Source organism: Lissotriton vulgaris, chromosome 1_2, assembly GCF_964263255.1.
Source record: "Lissotriton vulgaris chromosome 1_2, aLisVul1.2, whole genome shotgun sequence".
NCBI lineage: Eukaryota > Metazoa > Chordata > Amphibia > Caudata > Salamandridae > Lissotriton > Lissotriton vulgaris.
Window position 1 is genome coordinate 269,083,106 of NC_141686.1, and position 20,498 is coordinate 269,103,603.

The 20,498-nt window shown below is 48.5% G+C and overlaps 1 protein-coding gene across 10 annotated transcripts in view; it reads right to left on the reverse strand.

Moving 5' to 3' along the window:
* The window catches only part of PTPRF (protein tyrosine phosphatase receptor type F), a 756,588-nt gene that overhangs the window by 285,083 nt on the left and 451,007 nt on the right, over positions 1 to 20,498 (reverse strand). For all 10 annotated transcript variants that reach the window (XM_086953202.1, XM_086953199.1, XM_086953209.1 and 7 more), the window contains 2 exons: positions 13,731 to 13,876; positions 10,065 to 10,206 (listed from right to left, as the gene is read on the reverse strand). In XM_086953202.1, coding sequence (XP_086809328.1) covers positions 10,065 to 10,206; positions 13,731 to 13,876 — 288 coding nt within the window. The remainder of the gene's footprint in view (positions 1 to 10,064; positions 10,207 to 13,730; positions 13,877 to 20,498) is intronic.

Sequence of the window (20,498 nt, forward strand, 5' to 3'; positions counted from 1 at the left end):
CACTATATACATTCTCACCCACATGCACTGCACACATTCTCACCCACACACCTCACTGCAGCCCACGTGCACTGCACACATTCTCACCCACACACCTCACTGCAGCCCACGTGCACTATATACATTCTCACCCACATGCACTGCACACATTCTCACCCACACACCTCACTGCAGCCCACATGCACTGCACACATTCACCCACACACCTCACTGCAGCCCACGTGCACTATATACATTCTCGCCCACATGCACTGCACACATTCTCACCCACACACCTCACTGCAGCCCACGTGCACTGCACACATTCTCACCCACACACCTCACTGCAGCCCACGTGCACTATATACATTCTCACCCACATGCACTGCACACATTCTCATCCACACACCTCACTGCAGCCCGCGTGCACTGCACACACTCACCTACACACCTCACTGCAGCCCACGTGCCCTGCACACATTCTCACCCACACCTCACTGCAGCCCACGCGCACTATATACATTCTCACCCACATGCACTGCACACATTCTAACCCACACACCTCACTGCAGCCCACGTGCCCTGCACACATTCTCGCTGACACACCCTGCTGCAGCCCACGTGCACTATACAAATTCTCACCCACATGCACTGCAAACACTCACCCACACACCTCACTGCAGCCCACGTGCACTGCACACATTCTCACCCACACACCTCACTACAGCCCACGTGCACTATATACATTCTCACCCACATGCACTGCACACATTCTCACCCACACACCTCACTGCAGCCCACATGCTCTGCACACATTTTCACCCCCACACCTCACTGCAGCTCACGCACCCTACGCTTAGCCTGCGCGTGCACTATACACATTCTCACCCACACACCTCACTGCAGCCCACGTGCACTGCACACATTCTCACCCACACACCTCACTGCAGCCCACGTGCACTATATACATTCTCACCCACATGCACTGCACACATTCTCACCCACACACCTCACTGCAGCCCACGTGCACTGCACACATTCTCACCCACACACCTCACTGCAGCCCACGTGCACTATATACATTCTCACCCACATGCACTGCACACATTCTCACCCACACACCTCACTGCAGCCCACATGCACTGCACACATTCACCCACACACCTCACTGCAGCCCACGTGCACTATATACATTCTCGCCCACATGCACTGCACACATTCTCACCCACACACCTCACTGCAGCCCACGTGCACTGCACACATTCTCACCCACACACCTCACTGCAGCCCACGTGCACTATATACATTCTCACCCACATGCACTGCACACATTCTCATCCACACACCTCACTGCAGCCCGCGTGCACTGCACACATTCTCACCTACACACCTCACTGCAGCCCACGTGCCCTGCACACATTCTCACCCACACACCTCACTGCAGCCCACGCGCACTATATACATTCTCACCCACATGCACTGCACACATTCTAACCCACACACCTCACTGCAGCCCACGTGCCCTGCACACATTCTCGCTGACACACCCTGCTGCAGCCCACGTGCACTATACAAATTCTCACCCACATGCACTGCAAACACTCACCCACACACCTCACTGCAGCCCACGTGCACTGCACACATTCTCACCCACACACCTCACTACAGCCCACGTGCACTATATACATTCTCACCCACATGCACTGCACACATTCTCACCCACACACCTCACTGCAGCCCACATGCTCTGCACACATTTTCACCCCCACACCTCACTGCAGCTCACGCACCCTACGCTTAGCCTGCGCGTGCACGCACTGCTCACCGCTGCCCCAGAGCTTACCGAGAGACTCGGTGTCACTTTATTGATTCCGACCCGGTGCGTCGCCCCCTTTGCGCCGCTCCTGTGTGTTTCTTCGCTGCTTCGGGTCATAATTGAAAAAGACAGAATTGCTCGATCCGCCTCATCCATAATTCATGCCATCAGGTGCCCACGAGGAAGCGCGGAGTGCGCCTACCTCAGGCCCGAAACCGAGAGAGGGACGCATTTCAATTACACGGGGAATGGGCCCTCGGGACGGGAGGCAATCACACAGGTGAACACCTATGCACCCCAGTGCGATACATCACTAGCGCCGGTGGTGGGGGCTGAGGGGCACGGCAAACAGGTGCACCCCGATGAACCCCAGTGCACTACATCACTAGCGCCTGAGGTCAAGGTGTGGTGGGGGCAGGACAAACAGGTGAAATCCGATGCACCCCAGCTTATCAGAACAAGCCAAGGGAGAAATCTTGTGGTGGACAGAGAATCTAGAGGTTTGGAATGGACAAAGAATATTTAGATCGAATCCAGATTTTAATATGGATTCAGTGGCACGCTAGATAGGACAGGTAAGAGAGAACTTCAAAGGGAAACAGGTGGCAAACGGTCTCCACAGACAACGGGGCACATTCTTCTTCTTATTATTAAGGATTTGTAGAGCTCAAGGCTGCCTGAGGGCTTCCCAGCGCTAAGAGACACCTAGTTGGATGGGACTGGGAAGGTCTTGGGGGTATTGTTTAAAGAGCCATGTTTTAATTGCTTTACGGAACTGCAGTTAGACTAACATTCGAAATTCGCATGGTGGGGAGTTCAAGAGTTTGGGGACTTGGTGGGAAAAGGATCTTCCTCCCCACCTCTCCCATGTGGCCCTAGTTGGTTTTAGGAATCCTTCTGAACTCGATCTCAAGTACCTATTTGGAGTGTAAGGTGATAAGACTCTTTTTTCCTGGGGCCCCTGTTATGTAGAGCTTTGAGCGTCATGATTAAGGTTCCTTGTTTTCACGGATTTTTACAGATAAATACAGACAGAAAATAATCTGTTTTATGTCTGCATTTAATTTTAAAAGTGGATAAATACAGAAAATGGAGCTCTTTTTAACGGACGCTCTGTGCTGTCTTTGATGAATTATAGGGTGGCAGCTGAGAATATGGACAGCATGGGAACAGGATGAATTTCTTTAAATAATGGCATATGTCGACATACATCTATGGTGTAATGCTAGTATTTACCACTGGATGTACTGGTATGTAATATTTGACAGCTTAAATAGCTAAAACACAACAGACATCAAATTATGAGTTTGCGTTGATCAGTTAAATAAATATGGAAATGTAGTTTTTCATCTTTATTTATACACAAAACACGAAATAAATATAGATAAATATATATAAAATGCCCAAAAAAGAAATATGGATAAAAACAGATGGAAATGTTGAAAAAATAAATACCATAAAACCGGGAGCCCTAGTCATGATCGGCACAGTAAATTTGACTCCAGCCTCTATGGGGAGCCAGTGTAGTCCTTTTAGGTGTGTTTTCACTGACTCCCAAGCGGGGACACTGCACAGTAGTCTTGCTGTCACATCCGGACAACTTGCAGACTATGGGCTACATATTTCGGTGCCCCCAGGAAAAGTGAGTTTCCATAATCCAGCCGTAAAGGGACCAGAGCGTGGACTACCGTCTTCCTATGCTGCAAAGGGATTCAATCTCGGATTTTTCTGAGACTTCTTAGAAGTCCAAAGCAAGTTGCTGCGACTTCATGGCTTGTGTCACCATAGAGAGATCCTGGTCTAGCCAGAAACCCAGATCTTTAGGTACAGGAGGGCTACCTAGACATTCTGGCTAGCTTATGGAAGGCCTGGGGATTTGCTTGTTCCTAAGGACCATTAGCTCGGTTTTGTCTTTGTTTAATTTTAAGCAGCTTTTTGTCATCCATTCCTGGACTCTCTCTATACAGGGTGCTAATCTTCTCAGAGTCCCTACTGTTTTTTGGGTCCAGGGAGATCACCAGTTGAGTGTGGTCCGCATGATAGGATGTCATGAAGATGTTGAATTCTTGGACAATCTCCGCTAGTGGCTCCATGAACACATTGAACAGTGTTGGGCCAAGCGAGGAGCCCTGTGGTACCCCACAACTCATTGACATCTTAGAAAAGGTAGTACTCTCTAAAACTTGAAATGTTCGTCCCTCCAGGAACTATGCTAACCACTTGAGCGTAGTTCCCTATATCTTGATGGCCGAGAGTCTGCTTCGTAAAATGTGGTGGTCTACCGTATCAAAGGCAGCACTCATGTCCAAGAAGAGTAAGGCCGCTGATTTCCCCTGATCTAATGATACCCTAAGTTCCTCCACTACCACCACCAGGGCAGATTCCGTGATGTGTTGTGCCCGGAATCCCACCTGGGTTGGGTGGAGGCATTGGTTTGTTTCTAGAAATTCCGCCAATGATCTATTAACATGTTTTTCCACGGGCTTGCCCACAAAAGGCAACAGGGGAATGGGGCGGTAGTTAGCTAGTTGTGATGGGTCTGCGTTAGCTTTTTTTTTAACAGGGGTTTATTAATAGCATGTTTCCATGCAGCTGGGACAATGCCCGTCTCCAGAGACTGGTTCATGACATTTATCAGGGATGTAAGGATGGCAGATGTCGCTGTTTTAAGAATGCGAGGCCGAGGCAGATCGAAAGGTGAACCAGACTTCACTTTATCCATCAAAGACTATGCTTTCTTTACTTCCATTAGCAGGAGAATGGTGAAGGTGTTTGGCGGAGGGGTTTCTTCTGGATCCTCCTCCCCCTTGAGGTTGCCTCCCTACTTGCTCTTTGGGCGCTGTAGATGTCAGTTACTTTTGAGAGAAAGAAGGAGGCTAAATCTTTACACCTCTCCTCTGAGGTCTCTAGGGAATGGGGGTCCTGGTTGGGAGTGGGGAGTGCCTTAACTACCCCAAACAATTCCTTTAAGGGGTTCTGAGCCAGGCTGATTTTTTCTTCGAAGAACTTCACCCGAGTAATTTGTATATTGTTGTGGTAGTTTCTTATGGCAGTTTTATACTTGATTTTCAGGTGTGGATCATAGTTTTCCCCCCCAATCCCTTTAGAATTTTTTGCAGTTTTTCTTTAGCTCTAGCAATTGGTGGTTATACCCTCCAGCCACCCTGCTTTAGAGGTGACTGCCAGTTTATTTGCAATTCACGGTTTCAAGGAGCAGGTTCAGAATGTTTGGTTTGCAGCAATCAGAGTTTAAAGAAATCATATTTTCTAGGAGTGCAGAGAGTGGACTCCATTAGAGGCGAAACTCTTCACATCCAATGGACTCGTCAACTGAGCACATATTCCAGTTGCAGGCCAGATCGGGGCATTCTAGCACTAGATGCTTTTTAATCAAGTTTGGCAGGCTCGGAAGTGCTGCGTTTTCCCTCTTTTTTGTATGATTCAGAGGCCGCTAATTCTGGTGAGGGGGCAACATTGCTTTGTCATTCTAGTAACTCCTTTTTAGCCAAGTCAAGCATGGTTTTTGCTCCGTGATGGAGCCGGCAAGTGAAGCCATTTCTAGTTCAAGCTCACAAAGCACTTTTGGCGGGCGAAGAAGAGGGAGAACACCCCTTGGTGGAGTCGGGTGTACTCCTTATTCGTGTTTGGAGAATACTAGGGGATCACACCTTTATAGACAAGCTTCAGAAGAGGCTACGGAACTGCTCGAGTCATGAGCACCATGTACGAGAAAGATACAAGAGCGCATGGACCAGCTGGTCGGCCGGGTTTGGATCCTGTGGAAGTTGATGAAGGTACGTCAAATGGTTTATGAAAGGTGAATTGATTGGATGAGAGGCAATATATAAACAGACAATTAGGTATACAAGAACACGTCAAGAAAAAGCATTTGCAGATGAATATTTTCTGTTCTTTTTATTCCCGGTTGTGCTTCGTGTGGTTGAAACCAGACAATGCGTTTCGCCCAAACATGGGCTTCTTCAGGGCAATATGGTGTAGAAATGCAATGTATCCTCAGACGCGTATGTCAAAGAAAATTGAAGCAAATCCTAAGGCGCATAAATAAGGCTCGTGGTAGAGCGATGTTCTTTCGGTGTATTTAGTATGGCGTACTTGAAGACAGAATTAGCTGCATAAGTACATTGGAGCCGTGTCCGTAGATAACGTCCTTGAGCCAGCACGATACTCTGAGATGGTTTATGAAAGGATTATCTTATTGAATCAATATTTGTTCTATACCAGCAGTTGCTATTGTTTAATATGAGGCATTTCAATGGGGAGGAGTGAATGGGTATGCAGATGCATGAAAAGGGTGTGTTTAAAGAGACTAATCATGAAATAGGGTGTGAGTCTGATTTTAAGATTGTTTGTGGATTGGCCATTAAGTGCCTCATTGGTAGGGATTGCGGTTCTCACGCTCATGGACAACGCATCCACAGTAACTTAAACCAGTCATTCAGGTTGGAACATATCAAACTGGTTGTTAGACTTGGCAGGTGATTTATGGCACTTCTGTTTGGAATGCTGGCTTTCACTGAAGGTGGAATTTTTGGCAGGAACAGATCATCAGGTTGCAGATTGGAATTTGAGATTGAAGACGAGCGATATAGTATCATTTCGAAAGAGCTATGGAACAATGGTGGCTAAGATAAGTAGACTGGTTTGCGAACAGTCGATACTACAGTTGGAGACCAGATCCAGACATATGTGTGGTGGATGCTTTGATTTGGAGATTTTTGAGAGGATACCTGTTGCCTCCATTTGCAAGAATCCAGAAAGTTTTAATGAAAATGAGAAGTGTTAAATAAATCTGGTGAGAAGTTTTAGGACATCACTGCTTTAGTTCTGAGGAGTGTTGGTAGTGGAAATAAAGGAACCTTTCTGAATTTCAGTGAAATCGGCCTACACAGGAAATCAACTCCACTGGTTTCGCCAGGGGTGTTGAACCTTTTTGTTTGGAAGTTTGCCCGTCTAGCCCGTATTCAAGTCTTTCAAGAAAACCTCCTCCGTGATGAATCTTGGGCTCCTGGAAGGAGGAAGAGATACAGGGGTATTTAGAGAATCGGGAGCAGTTGATGCATGAAGATGGATATGGGTCCCGTGGAGGCTACTGTAGTCCAGGTGTCACATTTCTTACCCCAGTTATTTGAGAATGGTTTCGGCTATAGAACAGTCAATTGATATACACCACGACTTCAGCGAGACATTGTTTGGTGAATGGTTTAGCAGGAAGCAGTGTTTGTAGAGTGATTAAAGGTATTAGGCTTAATAGTCCTGCTATTTTTAAGAAAAAAACAATGGTTTGTGGTGGCCTCAAAAGGTCCTGGTAGAATAGGGTATGACTATGTTACTTGAATCAATACTGGGAGAAAGTTTTTTGTAGGGTAACATATAAATAGAATACTTTATGTTTTTTAGTACACATATTTTTCAGGTGCTCACACGGGTGACAAAGTGCTTAGAGTGACTGAGTGAAAAGTTAAGATAAAACTGTATACAAAGTGTCACAAACAAGGGTATATCCCGAAAAATTATATACAGTAAGGTAGGGGAGTTTCCTTGATTGGGTCGACGGCGTTTCGATCTAAACAATTTTAGATCATGAGGACGTGGTGAGCTTTCTTAAACCGACGGCTGAATTTAATTTCCATCAGATTTAAAAGATTCGAAATTCAAGGCTCAGTAAATCGATCCGAGAGCTGTGTTTATTATTGTCAAGGCTAGACCATTTATTAATCTAGGTTTAGCATTCAACTTCGTCTGGATTTTGCATTTTCATCACAATCCATAGTATTGCGGTATTGGTTGAAGCAGCTAAGGTAGTTCACAATTCGTGCAGAGTAGATCAATTAATAGTACATGGTCCCGGCGGGAGTAGATCACCGCGGACCGCGGTTCAAGTATCTCTGCCTCGCTGCTCTGGCGTTAGTCCTGCTAGACCTCAATATGATGTTTCAGATGTGAATCTAGTTTTCAGTTTATTTCTGTCTTGGCCAGATAAGGTTTTCCTGAGTTTGAAACAGTTGAGCCAGGGAGACGCATGACTGTCGGATTTCTGTTCGGAGGGTATGTTTAGTGACATTAGAGGTTTGCCATAGGTATTATAGACATGATGGGGTACATTTTGACTTGTGAAAGAGAACTAAGTCTATGTTGGAGCATACGTTTTAGAAAAAACTTAAATATTTTGAGAAGTTGTGTGTTGTGCATGGCATGCGGGCATTAGAGCACAGGTTGCTTGTGTTGGTGGCCTTCTATAGTGCCTCTCAATGTTCGAATTCTAGATTGATTGCAATGGTGATGTTATGTAGAGTGGCTTCAAAGAAAGTGTGCATAATGAACACCCTCAGGTCTTGCAACGAAATCAGAGTTGTGTACTAACTAATCCCATTGTTTGATAAGTTGTGGAAATGTACAGCACAGAGAGCATCATAAGATACACATTAGCCTCATTCCGGGCTGGTGGGACATTAAAGACCACTGTAGGCTAATGCCGGACTGAGCCACCCCACAAGGCCAATGGAGGGATGCAGACATCAACCAACAGCCTCAAAAATCGTCTTGTTGCATGGGAACGCAGAACGCCGACACGGCAGATTGTCATTTTGCCAAGGGTTCTAAATGTCCATTCACCGTACAAGGTTTTTATCACCAATGAAAAGTGCGAGTCTATTGAAAACAAGTTCAAAACCGCAAAGAGGGTCTGAGGGGAGTGGTGAAGCATGTCAAGCAGGTTTTATATAGTTCGACACTTAAAGAGGCTGGATGGGGCTCCGAGGTACCTTTATCCTTCTTTGTATATACACCTTTATGGTCATTCTAGAATGTACTATCACTTCTTAGTTTGTCCCGGTGTATGGCGTCACAGTGGCCAATTTCCATCTACACTAGGAATTACAATGCTCCTCTATTGTAATGAGCTGTGCCCAAATTCTGGGTTGTGCCATATCAAGAACCCCACACCTGGCACAGGGAAGCTTGGAATCCCTGCCTACCATCTTCACGTTGAAAGCTCCCGTGCTACAAGCGGGCACACCTAGAATCATCAGGTGTGTGAGATTCCATGCAACCAACTTGCACAACTAGAATCTTCAGGTATGTGAGATTCCATGTTATCAGCTTGCACACACAAAATCATCAGGTGTGTGAGATTCCATGTTATCAACTTGCACAACTAGAATCTTCAGGTATGTGAGATTCCATGTTATCAACTTGCACAACTAGAATCCTCAGGTGTGTGAGATTCCATGTTATCAACTTGCACAACTAGAATCTTCAGGTATGTGAGATTCCATGTTATCAACTTGCACAACTAGAATCCTCAGGTGTGTGAGATTCCATGTTATCATTTGCACAACTAGAATCTTCAGGTATGTGAGATACCATGTTACCAGCTTGCACACACAAAAGAGTCAGGCATGTTAGATTCCATGGTACCAAGCTTGCACGCCTCAATCCTCCAAGCCTGCATCCCTAGTACTTTCATGTTCAAATACTACACAGCTGGTACATTAATGAAGCATCATGCAGTGCTAGAAACGGACACACCTAACACTCACATAAAGGACTTACGAACTTTCAAACCTAGCACGCTCAAGCTGCCTGTCTCCATCCCTGTTGCATCCACTTTACGTGCCAGCACAATATAATAATCCGTAATTGGAACCACTCAGTTACAGCTCCCTACATTAAATCCCTTCATATTGCAGTTACATGGGGCACTTAGCACCCAACATTACTCGTCTCTACATACTTAGTCTCCAACTGATGTCTCCCACGATCCACTTCCGCAACACGTGGTTGCCTCCAACGAGGAGACTGTTCTCTTCCTCCCTCCGGTCCCTGTAAGCCTAAGGTGATCCTATTTTTAACTTAGATAGGTGCACTTAGGGTAAAACCTCAGAGCAAAGCAAAGCAAAATTGCATCTTAACAACCCTTTTTTACAATTCTTCAGGGATTTTTTTTATCTTTCGCTACAATTTTTGAGGACTAGAGTTTGAATAGGAAGTAAGTCTTCTTGACCGATACGTCCGAAACTTTTTAAAACCACGACCCACTTTTTAGTACGACGACTGTCAACCCACCTAGCTTAAATGAACATGAGGCAAGCAATGTGTTTAATGTAACTAGAGCATCGTGTTGTAGCACCCCATCATTTACAGACAGCGCATTTTCCACTGCGTTGGCGAGTAAATTTGTCTATTGCTCACAAATGATAATGTGTGGTAAACGCGTTTCAGGGACCAGTTTCGTGATGGCCCTCCTTACCTTCCAGGACGGTGAGCTTGGCATTGCTGTTGATTTCGCCCACGCTGTTGGTAGCCGTGCACTCGTAGATCGCCTCGTCCCGATGGACGCGGAGTGGCTGTATCCGTAGGACCGACCCTGAACCATCGTCAAACTCTATCACCTGCAGGAGGGATGGAGAAGAGGGAAGCATTCACCAGAGGACAACCACAAAGGGTGAAACCACAAACTAAGAGTGCATGGGGGGGAAGGGGGTGTACGGCCTGCAACTTCTCGCCTCAAAAATCATGGAGTTCTCTGGGCTCTATGTGCTACCATCACGAACTGCCCAAAACACGTGCGCGAAACACAAGTAAACATTCTGTGACGGGCCCTAAATGCAAAAATCTTCTGTCACTACTGACAAAGCCATTTTCTCCGGTATCTTGAAATTCCTGGCTCAAACTCATACCCCAGGGCGCACCCACTCATTTCTGAGCCCTGAAGCACATCTTCTAGAACTTTACACCTTCAAGAAATAAAGAACCCTAGCTCAATGGATCACAGGGCATGTTTCCAAGGCATGGACCTCCGACTAGGCTACTACCCTCACAACAAAGTGTAAAAACTTTCTTTGACACATTTATAAAAGACTTTAAATACCTTCTTTGCCACTGACCTTTTAATGAATAACCCATCGCATTTATACAAAGCATGTGGCACAAAAAGTATATGTTAGGTACACTGCTATCATATTAGTATATTTGTGTACCATCTATATTTTAATTGCAATAATATGTAAAAAAAACATTTGTAATATTTAGTTGGCACAGTCAAAGGGATTTGGAGCACCCTGCTGACACGTCACAGCTGAATTACCTCATGCATCATGGCCGATGTGGTTCAATGTTGCTCGCTTCACACACAGTTCTCACAGTTTGTTGGCCAGTGCCAGTACCAGTACCAGTATTCTTTTCAAGTGTATCCCCAGACACGTGTTTCTAGATTCCTCTTTCATCAGTGGGGGAAAATGTTCGTAGGTCGCTGGACGTGCTGCCGCAGTTTCCTCAGGGTTAGTGCCACGATGAACATTTTTCCCCACTGATAAAAGAGGAATCTAGAAACACGTGTCTGGGGATACACTTGAAAAGAATACTGGCACTGGCCAACAAACTGAGAACTGTGTGTGAAGCGAGCAACATTGAACCACATCGACCATGATGCATGAGGTAATTCAGCTGTGACGTGTCAGCAGGGTGCTCCAAATCCCTTTGACTATTCAGTTGGCACACTTCTTGCCTAATTGCCAATAGTTCAGTGTTTCGGTTCTTGGATTCAATCTTTTTATCGTGTTCTTAGGACCTCGGACGCCTTTCGGGACTAGCAAACTGCAAAGATAAACCGAAAAAAAAGTGGAACTTAAGACAGCAGCCTTGCTCTCCGAGGTCCATAAAGGCTGAGAGTGGGGCACATGGGCCTGGGGAGGGGGAGGGGGGGGGGGTCACTCGTGTCAGGAGCCTGAACAATGCAGTGCGAAGGGCAGCTCTATTGCCGGCAGGGGCGGCCTTAGGCATGTGCAAGCTGTGCGCCTGCACAGGGCCACCACGCCAATATATATCCTTAATATATTAATCCTCTGAGGATGGATACATATTTGCGTGGCGGCCCCTGGCAGGGATTTGGCGGCCTCCGGCTCTGTTCCACTTCCAAACACCCTGATCCCCCCCCTTCCCCTCTTCACTGGCCTCCACGCTCCGCCCCGCCTGGACCCCCTCTTCCGGGGCCCCCTACCTACCCTCCCTGCCCAGGGCCACCATGAGCCTAGAGCCGCCCCTGTTGCCAGAGCCCGTTTCAGGCATCCGGAGTGCTGTTAGGCGCCAGTAACGCGTTTCTTGATGGCACAATATTTTGACCAGGTAGTAAACACATTACCTTCTCGCCTCCTCTGTCGCCCCTTCGCCACCCCAGGGACGTAGCTACAGGGGGGGGGGGGGGGGCGGGCCAGCCAATATTTTTATGTGCCCCCCCCCAAACATTTTTCATGTTTGCTGTTTGTGTTGATGTGCCACAACAGCCACATTTATATTTATAATTTGGGCTTGTGTTGGTGCAGTGACACACGCAGAATTCTGAACTTCTTTGTATTTAGGCCGATTTCTGAACTTTGCATTTACGTCAGGCCCCGGCCACCCCCCAGCTGCACCCCCTTCTTAGCCGTCTCCTGTTCCTTCTATCCCACCCCCACTGGATGCCTCAGGTTAGCTACCCACAATGCACTGCTGATCCGTTCATTGAGAATTAAGCGTTTGGGAGGGAAAGCATTCCATTCAGGTGGCTTCTGCTCTCGTTCTCTCTCCTTTCCCCCTAGGGTAATCCTATTTTTTGCTTTGAGAGGTGCACTAAGCTTCCCAGCAAAGTAAAATTGCATATTTTCAATCCTTTTTTTGCAATATTTCTTGGATTTTTTAAAAATCTTTTACCACAATATTTGAGAACTAGAGTTTGAAGAAGTCTTTAGACCGATGCTTTGAAACTTTTTAAAACCTTGACCTATTTTTTAGTACGACAAACTTTCGCAACCCATCTAGCTTTAATGGACAGGAAGGCGGCAAGCGATATTTTTAATGTAACTAAAGTATGGTAGCACATGGCCGTTTACAGACAGCACATCGCCCGCTGAAATGGCCACTAAATTTGCTCAGACATGCAGTTTTACAGATAAAACTATGGTGCACTGTACATCACCAAGTAAAGTGTCTTGCTTTGTTCTGATCTTATTAAAACCTTTGATTCCATCACACTTCAGAATTGCAAAAAAATGTGCCTCATTTTTGCTTTCCTAACTGCTGACTCTGTGCAGTTCGATTACAGGTATTTACATTTTGCTGTGTTATGAAACAACGACTTACCACAGCCTTACCTTTTGCACTCCCTGTACCCCAGCAAGATTGTCATGTAGTTCACATTACCTTTCATTTTCTGATTGCAAAGTGAGAGAAGATTGTAAACCCTAGCCCAGTTGTTAAAACAATATATAAGCAGCAGAAGACATTGTCAGACTTATGACCTCTGTCTTTGAAGCACATTAAATGTGACAAGAGATATAAAGAATGTAAAGGCCTCTTTATTTAATTGTTGGACTCTCAAGAAAAAAAAAAGCAATAATAAACTTCTCTCCCCACCAATCGGACGTGACTTTGGAAAAAACGGTTTTAGACTATTTTCTAGAAAAATATCATTTCCCCTTTTATTTTAGGGCTGGAAACAGGATAGTAAGTTTACCTTCCCACTGTTTTCAAAACCCTGAAACGTAATTCTTTCTGCCCTGCTCTTATCTCTTCTTCTACCCTTTTTTTTCAAATTTTCTGCCTGATTTTCTTTCTTTTTCTCTTATTATCGATATGGGGGGTGAGGTAAACAAACGTGGCACACTATCCTAGGGCTCAGATGTATAACCTTAACCTGGGACAACCTATGCTAACCCTGTAACAGAATTTCTGTTTTGTTCTTGTATAAAAAATAAAGCATGTTGAAATAAAAAAATAAAAAAAACTCTCCTGCCTCCGGTGCCATAAAGCAGCAGGAGGTTGGCATGAAGGGGCATGGGGGTGGCATGAAAGGCCACACACAGCTACCAAAGTAGTGTAATATCCTGGATTGGTGTAGGGCAGAAGTCTGCGCTACCCCTCTCCCGGCACTAGAACTGACCTCGAAGCGCTGCGAGCTGACTTTCTTCCCTTTCTTCATCCAGGTGATGCGCGGCTTGGGGTCACCCGTTGCCTGGCACACGAAGGAGGCCACGCCTCCCGAAATACCAATCTGGTCATCTGGCTTCCTGACGAAGCTTGGCTCGCCTAGAAGAAAGCAAACACAGGGCATTAATGAATGAGCCCAACACTTGTGCAGCACACGCCACCACAACAGCTTATCCCAGGATATCCACCACAACAGTTTATCCCAGGATATCCACCACAACAGTTTATCCCAGGATATCCACCACAACAGGATATCCACCACAACAGTTTATCCCAGGATATCTTTTCACGGGAGAGCACATAACAATAACAGGTATTTGTAAAGCGCACAATTACCCGTAGGTGTCCTGGCGCTGAATAACAGATGTTTATTGTTTCCCAACTCAATGGTACTCATTTTATCGACCTCAGATGGATGAAAGGCTGCGTGGACCCCTGGGATTTGAACCTGTGACCATGAGGTTGAACACAGGCCCCTGCAGTGGCTGCTTTTGTCCACTGAGCCACCTGAGGGTACTTCATGGATACAGGAAGGCGGCACCAGAGGTTGAGATTTGTGAAGATATTTTCAAGACACAAGAAGAGACTAGAAACCTCTGGAGGTGAGGTCAGTAAACATCCTAGTCATGGTCATGAAATTTACCCTGGAGGGATCTCGAGAAAGTGGGACACGGAACGGGGTGACGGGGACAAGGAACTTCAATAGCAGGAGTCTCAGAAGAGGGACACAAGGTGCAGGTGTGAGGTACCTCTCAGGGACACGATAACACAGAATGGGCCAAAGACATTTCTAAAAAAACAAGATAAAATGTGGATTCTCCCCCAGTGCATAGACTGAAGACAGGATGCACTCAAGCGCACTGGGACCTCTTTAGATAAGGGAAGGCACAGATTAGAACAGGATATATTTTGGTACATATAGGATTAAGGTACATTTTGGGACTTGGGGGCACAGAGAGAGACATTTCAAGCCTTGAGGATTAGACCAGGAAAGATCTCAAGGCATCAAATGGAACTCCATGACAGGGACATGGAAAGGGACCGTGGTACACTGCGACCAAAGAAAGATCTCCGGGTATAGAATGGAACAACACAATAGGGACACGGAAAGGGGCCAGGGAACATCTCAGGACCAGGAAATATCTCAAGGCATCAAATGGAACTCCATGAAGAGGACTCGGAATGGGATCAGGGAACCTCAGGACAATGGATGGAATAGAACTCCATGAAATGGGACACGAGTACACTTAGAACCAGGAAAGATCGAAGGGTACGGCATGGACAACACATGAGACGCGTATTGAAGTGGGACCGAGGTACATCTCAGGATGGAGAAAGAACTCCGGGTTTGGAACTGAACACATGACAGGGACATGGATTGGGCAGGGTACATCTTAGGACCAGGAAATATCTCAAGGCATCAAATGGAACTCAGTGAAAAGGACTTGGAATCGATCAGGGAACCTCGAGACAATGTTACGGGATGGGACCGGGAAAGATCTCAGTGTATGGAATAGAACTCCATGAAATGGGACACAAGTACACTTAGGACCAGGAAAGAACTCAGAGTTTGGAATGGAACACCTGTACATGACTGGAACATGGAATGGGTCCAGGGTACATCTCAGGACAAGGATACTGGACGGGGCCGGGACACATCTGAAGATTCAGGGGTACGGAGTGGGACACGGATACATCTCATGACTGAGGGACAGGAGGACGAGCCATCAGGCGCGGTCCACTGACCATGTCACAGTTATGCAAATGGAGAATGTGCTTCTCAGGTACAGCGAATGCAGGATGAGGCGATGGATGCGGCCGTTTGATTTCGATGGGACCAACAACTGTGCTCATAACGGAGAGCGCCACCAGCCAAGCCCTGATTTTATGGCAAAGTATCTTTCTTCCTAAGGTATCTCCACGCGTGCAGGGAATCTCTGGTCCCGACGCACAGCACATACACACGGCTCCTGCTCTGCAGGGCATCCATGGCCCTCGGATATATGACATTACAACGCATGCTTTTACCACGCATGCTTTTACATCGCAACTTTTACAACGCATGCCTTTACAACGCAGTGTTGAGGGGTGCTGGATAGTGAATAGTTTGTTTTACTATTCCAACTCCAGTCCCCGTGGATCGTAGGGAAGGTGTTGGATAGTAAATTAAATCTATTCCCTATCCTAGAGCGCCCCCCAGCGCAATGCGTTGTAATGGTTTGTGTTGTAAAAGTTGCGATGTAAAAGCACTGCGTGGTAAAAGTTGCGTTGCAAAGGATGTTTCCCTTGGCCCTCACCGCAGGTTCTGCACACGGTTGTAACTCTACAGCGCCTCTGAGGCCCCCGTGCACCGCACATACACAGGGCTCCTGCTCTGCAGTGCAGCTTCAGCCCTCGTGTATTGCATACAACATGGAGCTTCTCCGGCCCACCACCCCATACTCAGCACATACATGAGCTCCAACTCTGATGTGCATGTGTGTCCGTCATAGGCAGCACATACAGACGGGCGCCAGTCCTTCTCTAGGCTTCATACGCATAACTCCACCTTCACAACCAGTACCTGGCCTCAACTCACTGCACACATATATGTTTGATATCAGGTAGTATTAGGAGGATCTTATCATTTAGAGAACATACACAACACCTGCCATCTACTGCCCCCCAAACAACTTCCGGTAGAATTCGTGCCTCCAACACCCCGTGTCTCCCACACACACAGGTACCCAGCTTTCCCTGCCTCGTGCAAGACAACTGGCGTCCTCACCGAAACCAGGCACTTCATCGGCGTGGCGCTACAGAACAATGGAAAATAAAACATTTTATATTTCTTTATTTTGTTTAAACCTGTCCTAGCCACAGGGGCGCTCTCCTGCTGCCCAATGCAGCTGCACGGATGGAAGGGGCATGATACGCAGGGGGCATCTGGGGTGCCAGGGTTTGCAACCATGCCGCTCACGCGACGCCAGGCAGCAGCCCGCCTGGCACAGCCCCAGCGCCCATGAATCCCCTCGCTGCGGGAGCCGGTACGCGGCGGCAGAGCCCGCAGTCCGCTCCCAGCTGGCGCCGCTGCCCTCATCTGTATTCCGGCGCCTGCCTGCCCTGCCCGCCTCTCTCCCCGGTAATGCGGCACCTGTGCCTGGCGTGCCGTGGTGCCCGCTGCGCAGCTCCGGGAGTGACACCCCGCATGGAATGGGCACTGCGCGGCTCTCGACGCCGCGTCCAATCCTACGGCAGCGGCAGACGTCCCTGCGGGCACCTGGAGAGAGCACGAGCCGCAATGGCACTGCGGTGGCACCGACGCGGCAGCTGGGGACTCCCGACAGATGTCAAGAAAAGAGGTGCGCGCGCAGGGCTACCTGAATGCAGGAATATTCTATGCATTTTAGTGACTTTGAGCATATCCTCCTTTGGCTGGCAGGCGACCCCAGATGCCAGTGAGGCCCTGACCTAACTGTGCCATACATGAATTAAGACTTGTTTGAGGTTCGATTGGACAATTGCAGTTTGTCTCCATCTCCAAAACATCCACGCAGCAAATATCCGACCTTCAAATATCAGAAAAGCAGGCAGTGGTGGCCATGGGCTAATGGTAGCCACAATCTGAGGAGACGAGGTGGCGTAATGGCCAGAGCTGCCGGCTTTGGAGCTGAGCAAGGTTCGAGTCTCGGCGTCGGCTCAACATCCTGTGATTCTGGGCAAATCACTGAATGTCCTCGTGTCTACCAAATATGAATGTGTCCTCCTGTAATGTAACTGCTGCTCATGTAAAGCGCTCGGGTCGAGCTCGCGCTAGATTATAAACACATAAAAACAAAACCATTCTGTTGTGCAGTTTGGCTGGATGCTCAGAGCCAGTGTGTTTGTGCATGCTGTGCTTGGAGGCTTCCAGCACACTCTGTGCACTGGGCCGCCCCTGGGTCCGAATCAGCCAGCCAAGCCAGCTGCCATCATTATAACCGTATTCAGTTTTAAGTCAGTTTATTCAAATTTTTTTCAACTTTACATTTTGTTTGGTTACTAAAAAATATAACAAAATGTTAAAACCATATTAATTATATACACATACACAACTTTAAAAAGGAGCGAAAAAAGGACTTTAGTTAGTGCAACAGCAGTGCAGTAAGCTAGCAAGGAAAATGGATACATAAAAAAATATAATAATAATTAACCGTATTCATTTATGTGTCTCGAGGTCAGTACAGGAAGAGTCGCCTCAAGGCACTCTGTGCTGAACACCCCCAGTCTACCTATCGTGATGGCCCCTGGAAAGAAATTAAATACAGGGCGCCCTTTACCAGGCAGCTTATTAACCCCTTGGGCGCGGCTGCGATTCTGCGCCTGTGCAGCACTTTTAATGAGTGGGCGGGTTCATGACGGCCCCCAGCCGTCATCAGCACACGAGCACCATGATGCATGATGGCTGGGGGCCGTCATCAGCATGGAAGGGGTTAAATAAAGACCCCCTTTATAAAGAGCCCTCAGAGCGGATCCAGTTTCTTCCCGGTTGCACTGGGCAAGCTGTGACTTATCTCTCACCAGCAAAATGTTCCTACCTCGCGTCCATGAGTGACTTGCCCCAAACGTCAATCTTCAGTCTTTTTATCATGGCCCGCCCCCCTGCGGCCACGCTTCCGGTTTTCTATCTTGTATCGATATAGCCCTGTCGTCATAACACAACAGCATCCCTGCCCGCGTCAGCCTCACTTCCATCGGACCCGTCCTGCTGTAAGCCTGTGACTTCTCACAAACCCTTATGCCTCGCTGGCGATGCAGCATCAGTACCAGCTGGGCACTCAGAGCTGGCAACCACCGCCCTTTCTATGCACGCTGGGCACTGCCAGCATCTGCTCCTGCTCATTCCAATAGCAACTGGGCTGTGTCTGTGCGTTTCTCACACCGTGCCTGCTGGACCCGTCACACTGGCAGCGAGGCACTCCTGCCCGTGTGTGCCATGCCCCGTGCCAGCTGGGCACAGATGGTTCATGCCCACACTTGTGGTAGAGACACTCCTGCCCGTGTATGCTTCATCTGGTGCCAGCTGGGCATGGGTGGTTCATGCCCACTCATGGTAGAAACACTCCAGCCCGTGTATGCTACATCCGGGGCCAGCGGGACACTGGTGGTTCATGCCCACTCATGGTAGAAACACTCCAGCCCGTGTATGCATCATCTGGTGCCAGCTGGCCACTGGTGGTTCATACCCACTCTTGGCAGAAACACTCCTGCCCGTGTATGCTACATCCGGTGCCAGCGGGACACTAGTGGTTCACGCCCACTCTTGCGATAGAGACACTCCTGCCTGTGTATGCTTCATCTGGTGCCAGCGGGACACTGATGGTTCATGCCAACTCTTGTGACAGTCACATTCCTGTCTGCCTATGCTTCATCCCGTGCCAGCTGGGAACTGGTGGTTCAGGAAAAGGTGAGGGTTAAGGGCTGGGGCCCCTAGGAGAGATGGGAGTCGAAGTCCAGGGGCCCCTAGAAATGGTGGAAGTCATGTGCCGGGGGCTCCAAGGATTGGTGGGAGTCAAGGGCTGGGCTCCTAGGAATGGTGGGAGTCCAGGGTTGGGGCTCCTAGTAATGGTGGGGCTCAGGGGAATGGAGCTCCAAGAAATGGTGGGAGTCAAGGGCCGGGCTCCTAGGAATGATGAGAGTCCAGGGCCGGGACTCCAAGGAATGATGGGAGTCAAGGGTTGGGGCTCCAAGAAATGGTAGGACCCAAGGGCCGACGCTACTAGGAATGGTGGGAGTCAAGGGCCGGCCTCCTAGGAATGGTGGGACTCAAGGGCCAGGGTTCCCAAGAATGCTGAGAGTTAAGAGCCGGGGTGCCGAGGAATGGCAAGAAATGATGGGCAGGTGCTCCAAGGAATGATGGGACCCAATAGCCGGGGCTCCTAGGAATGGTGGGAGTCAAGGGCCGGGAATTCAAGGCATGGTAGGACCCAAGGGCTGGGGCTCCTAGGAATGCTGAGAGTCAAGGGCCGGGGCTCCAAGGAATGGTGGGAGTCAAGGGCCGGGGCTCCAAGGAATGGTGGGAGTCAAGGGCCGGGGCTCCAAGGAATGGTGGGAGTCAAGGGCCGGGGCTCCAAGGAATGGTGGGAGTCAAGGGCCGGGGCTCCAAGGAATGGTGGGAGTCAAGGGCCGGGGCTCCAAGGAATGGTGGGAGTCAAGGGCCGGGGCTCCAAGGAATGGTGGGAGTCAAGGGCCGGGGCTCCAAGGAATGGTGGGAGTCAAGGGCCGGGGCTCCAAGGAATGGTGGGAGTCAAGGGCCGGGGCTCCAAGGAATGGTGGGAGTCAAGGGCCGGGGCTCCAAGGAATGGTGGGAGTCAAGGGCCGGGGCTCCAAGGAATGGTGGGAGTCAAGGGCCGGGGCTCCAAGGAATGGTGGGAGTCAAGGGCCGGGGCTCCTAGGAATGGTGGGAGTCAAGGGCCGGGGCTCCTAGGAATGGTGGGAGTCATGGGCCGGGGCTCCTAGGAATGATGGGACCCAATGGCTGTGGCTCCTAAAAATGGTGGGAGTCAAGGGCCGGGGCTCCAAGGAATGGTGGGAGTCAAGGGCTGGGGCTCCAAGGAATGGTGGGAGTCAAGGGCCGGGGCTCCAAGGAATGGTGGAACTCAAGGGCCAGGGCTCCAAGGAATGGTGGAACTCAAGGGCCAGGGCTCCAAGGAATGGTGGGAGTCAAGGGCCGGGGCTCCAAGGAATGGTGGGAGTCAAGGGC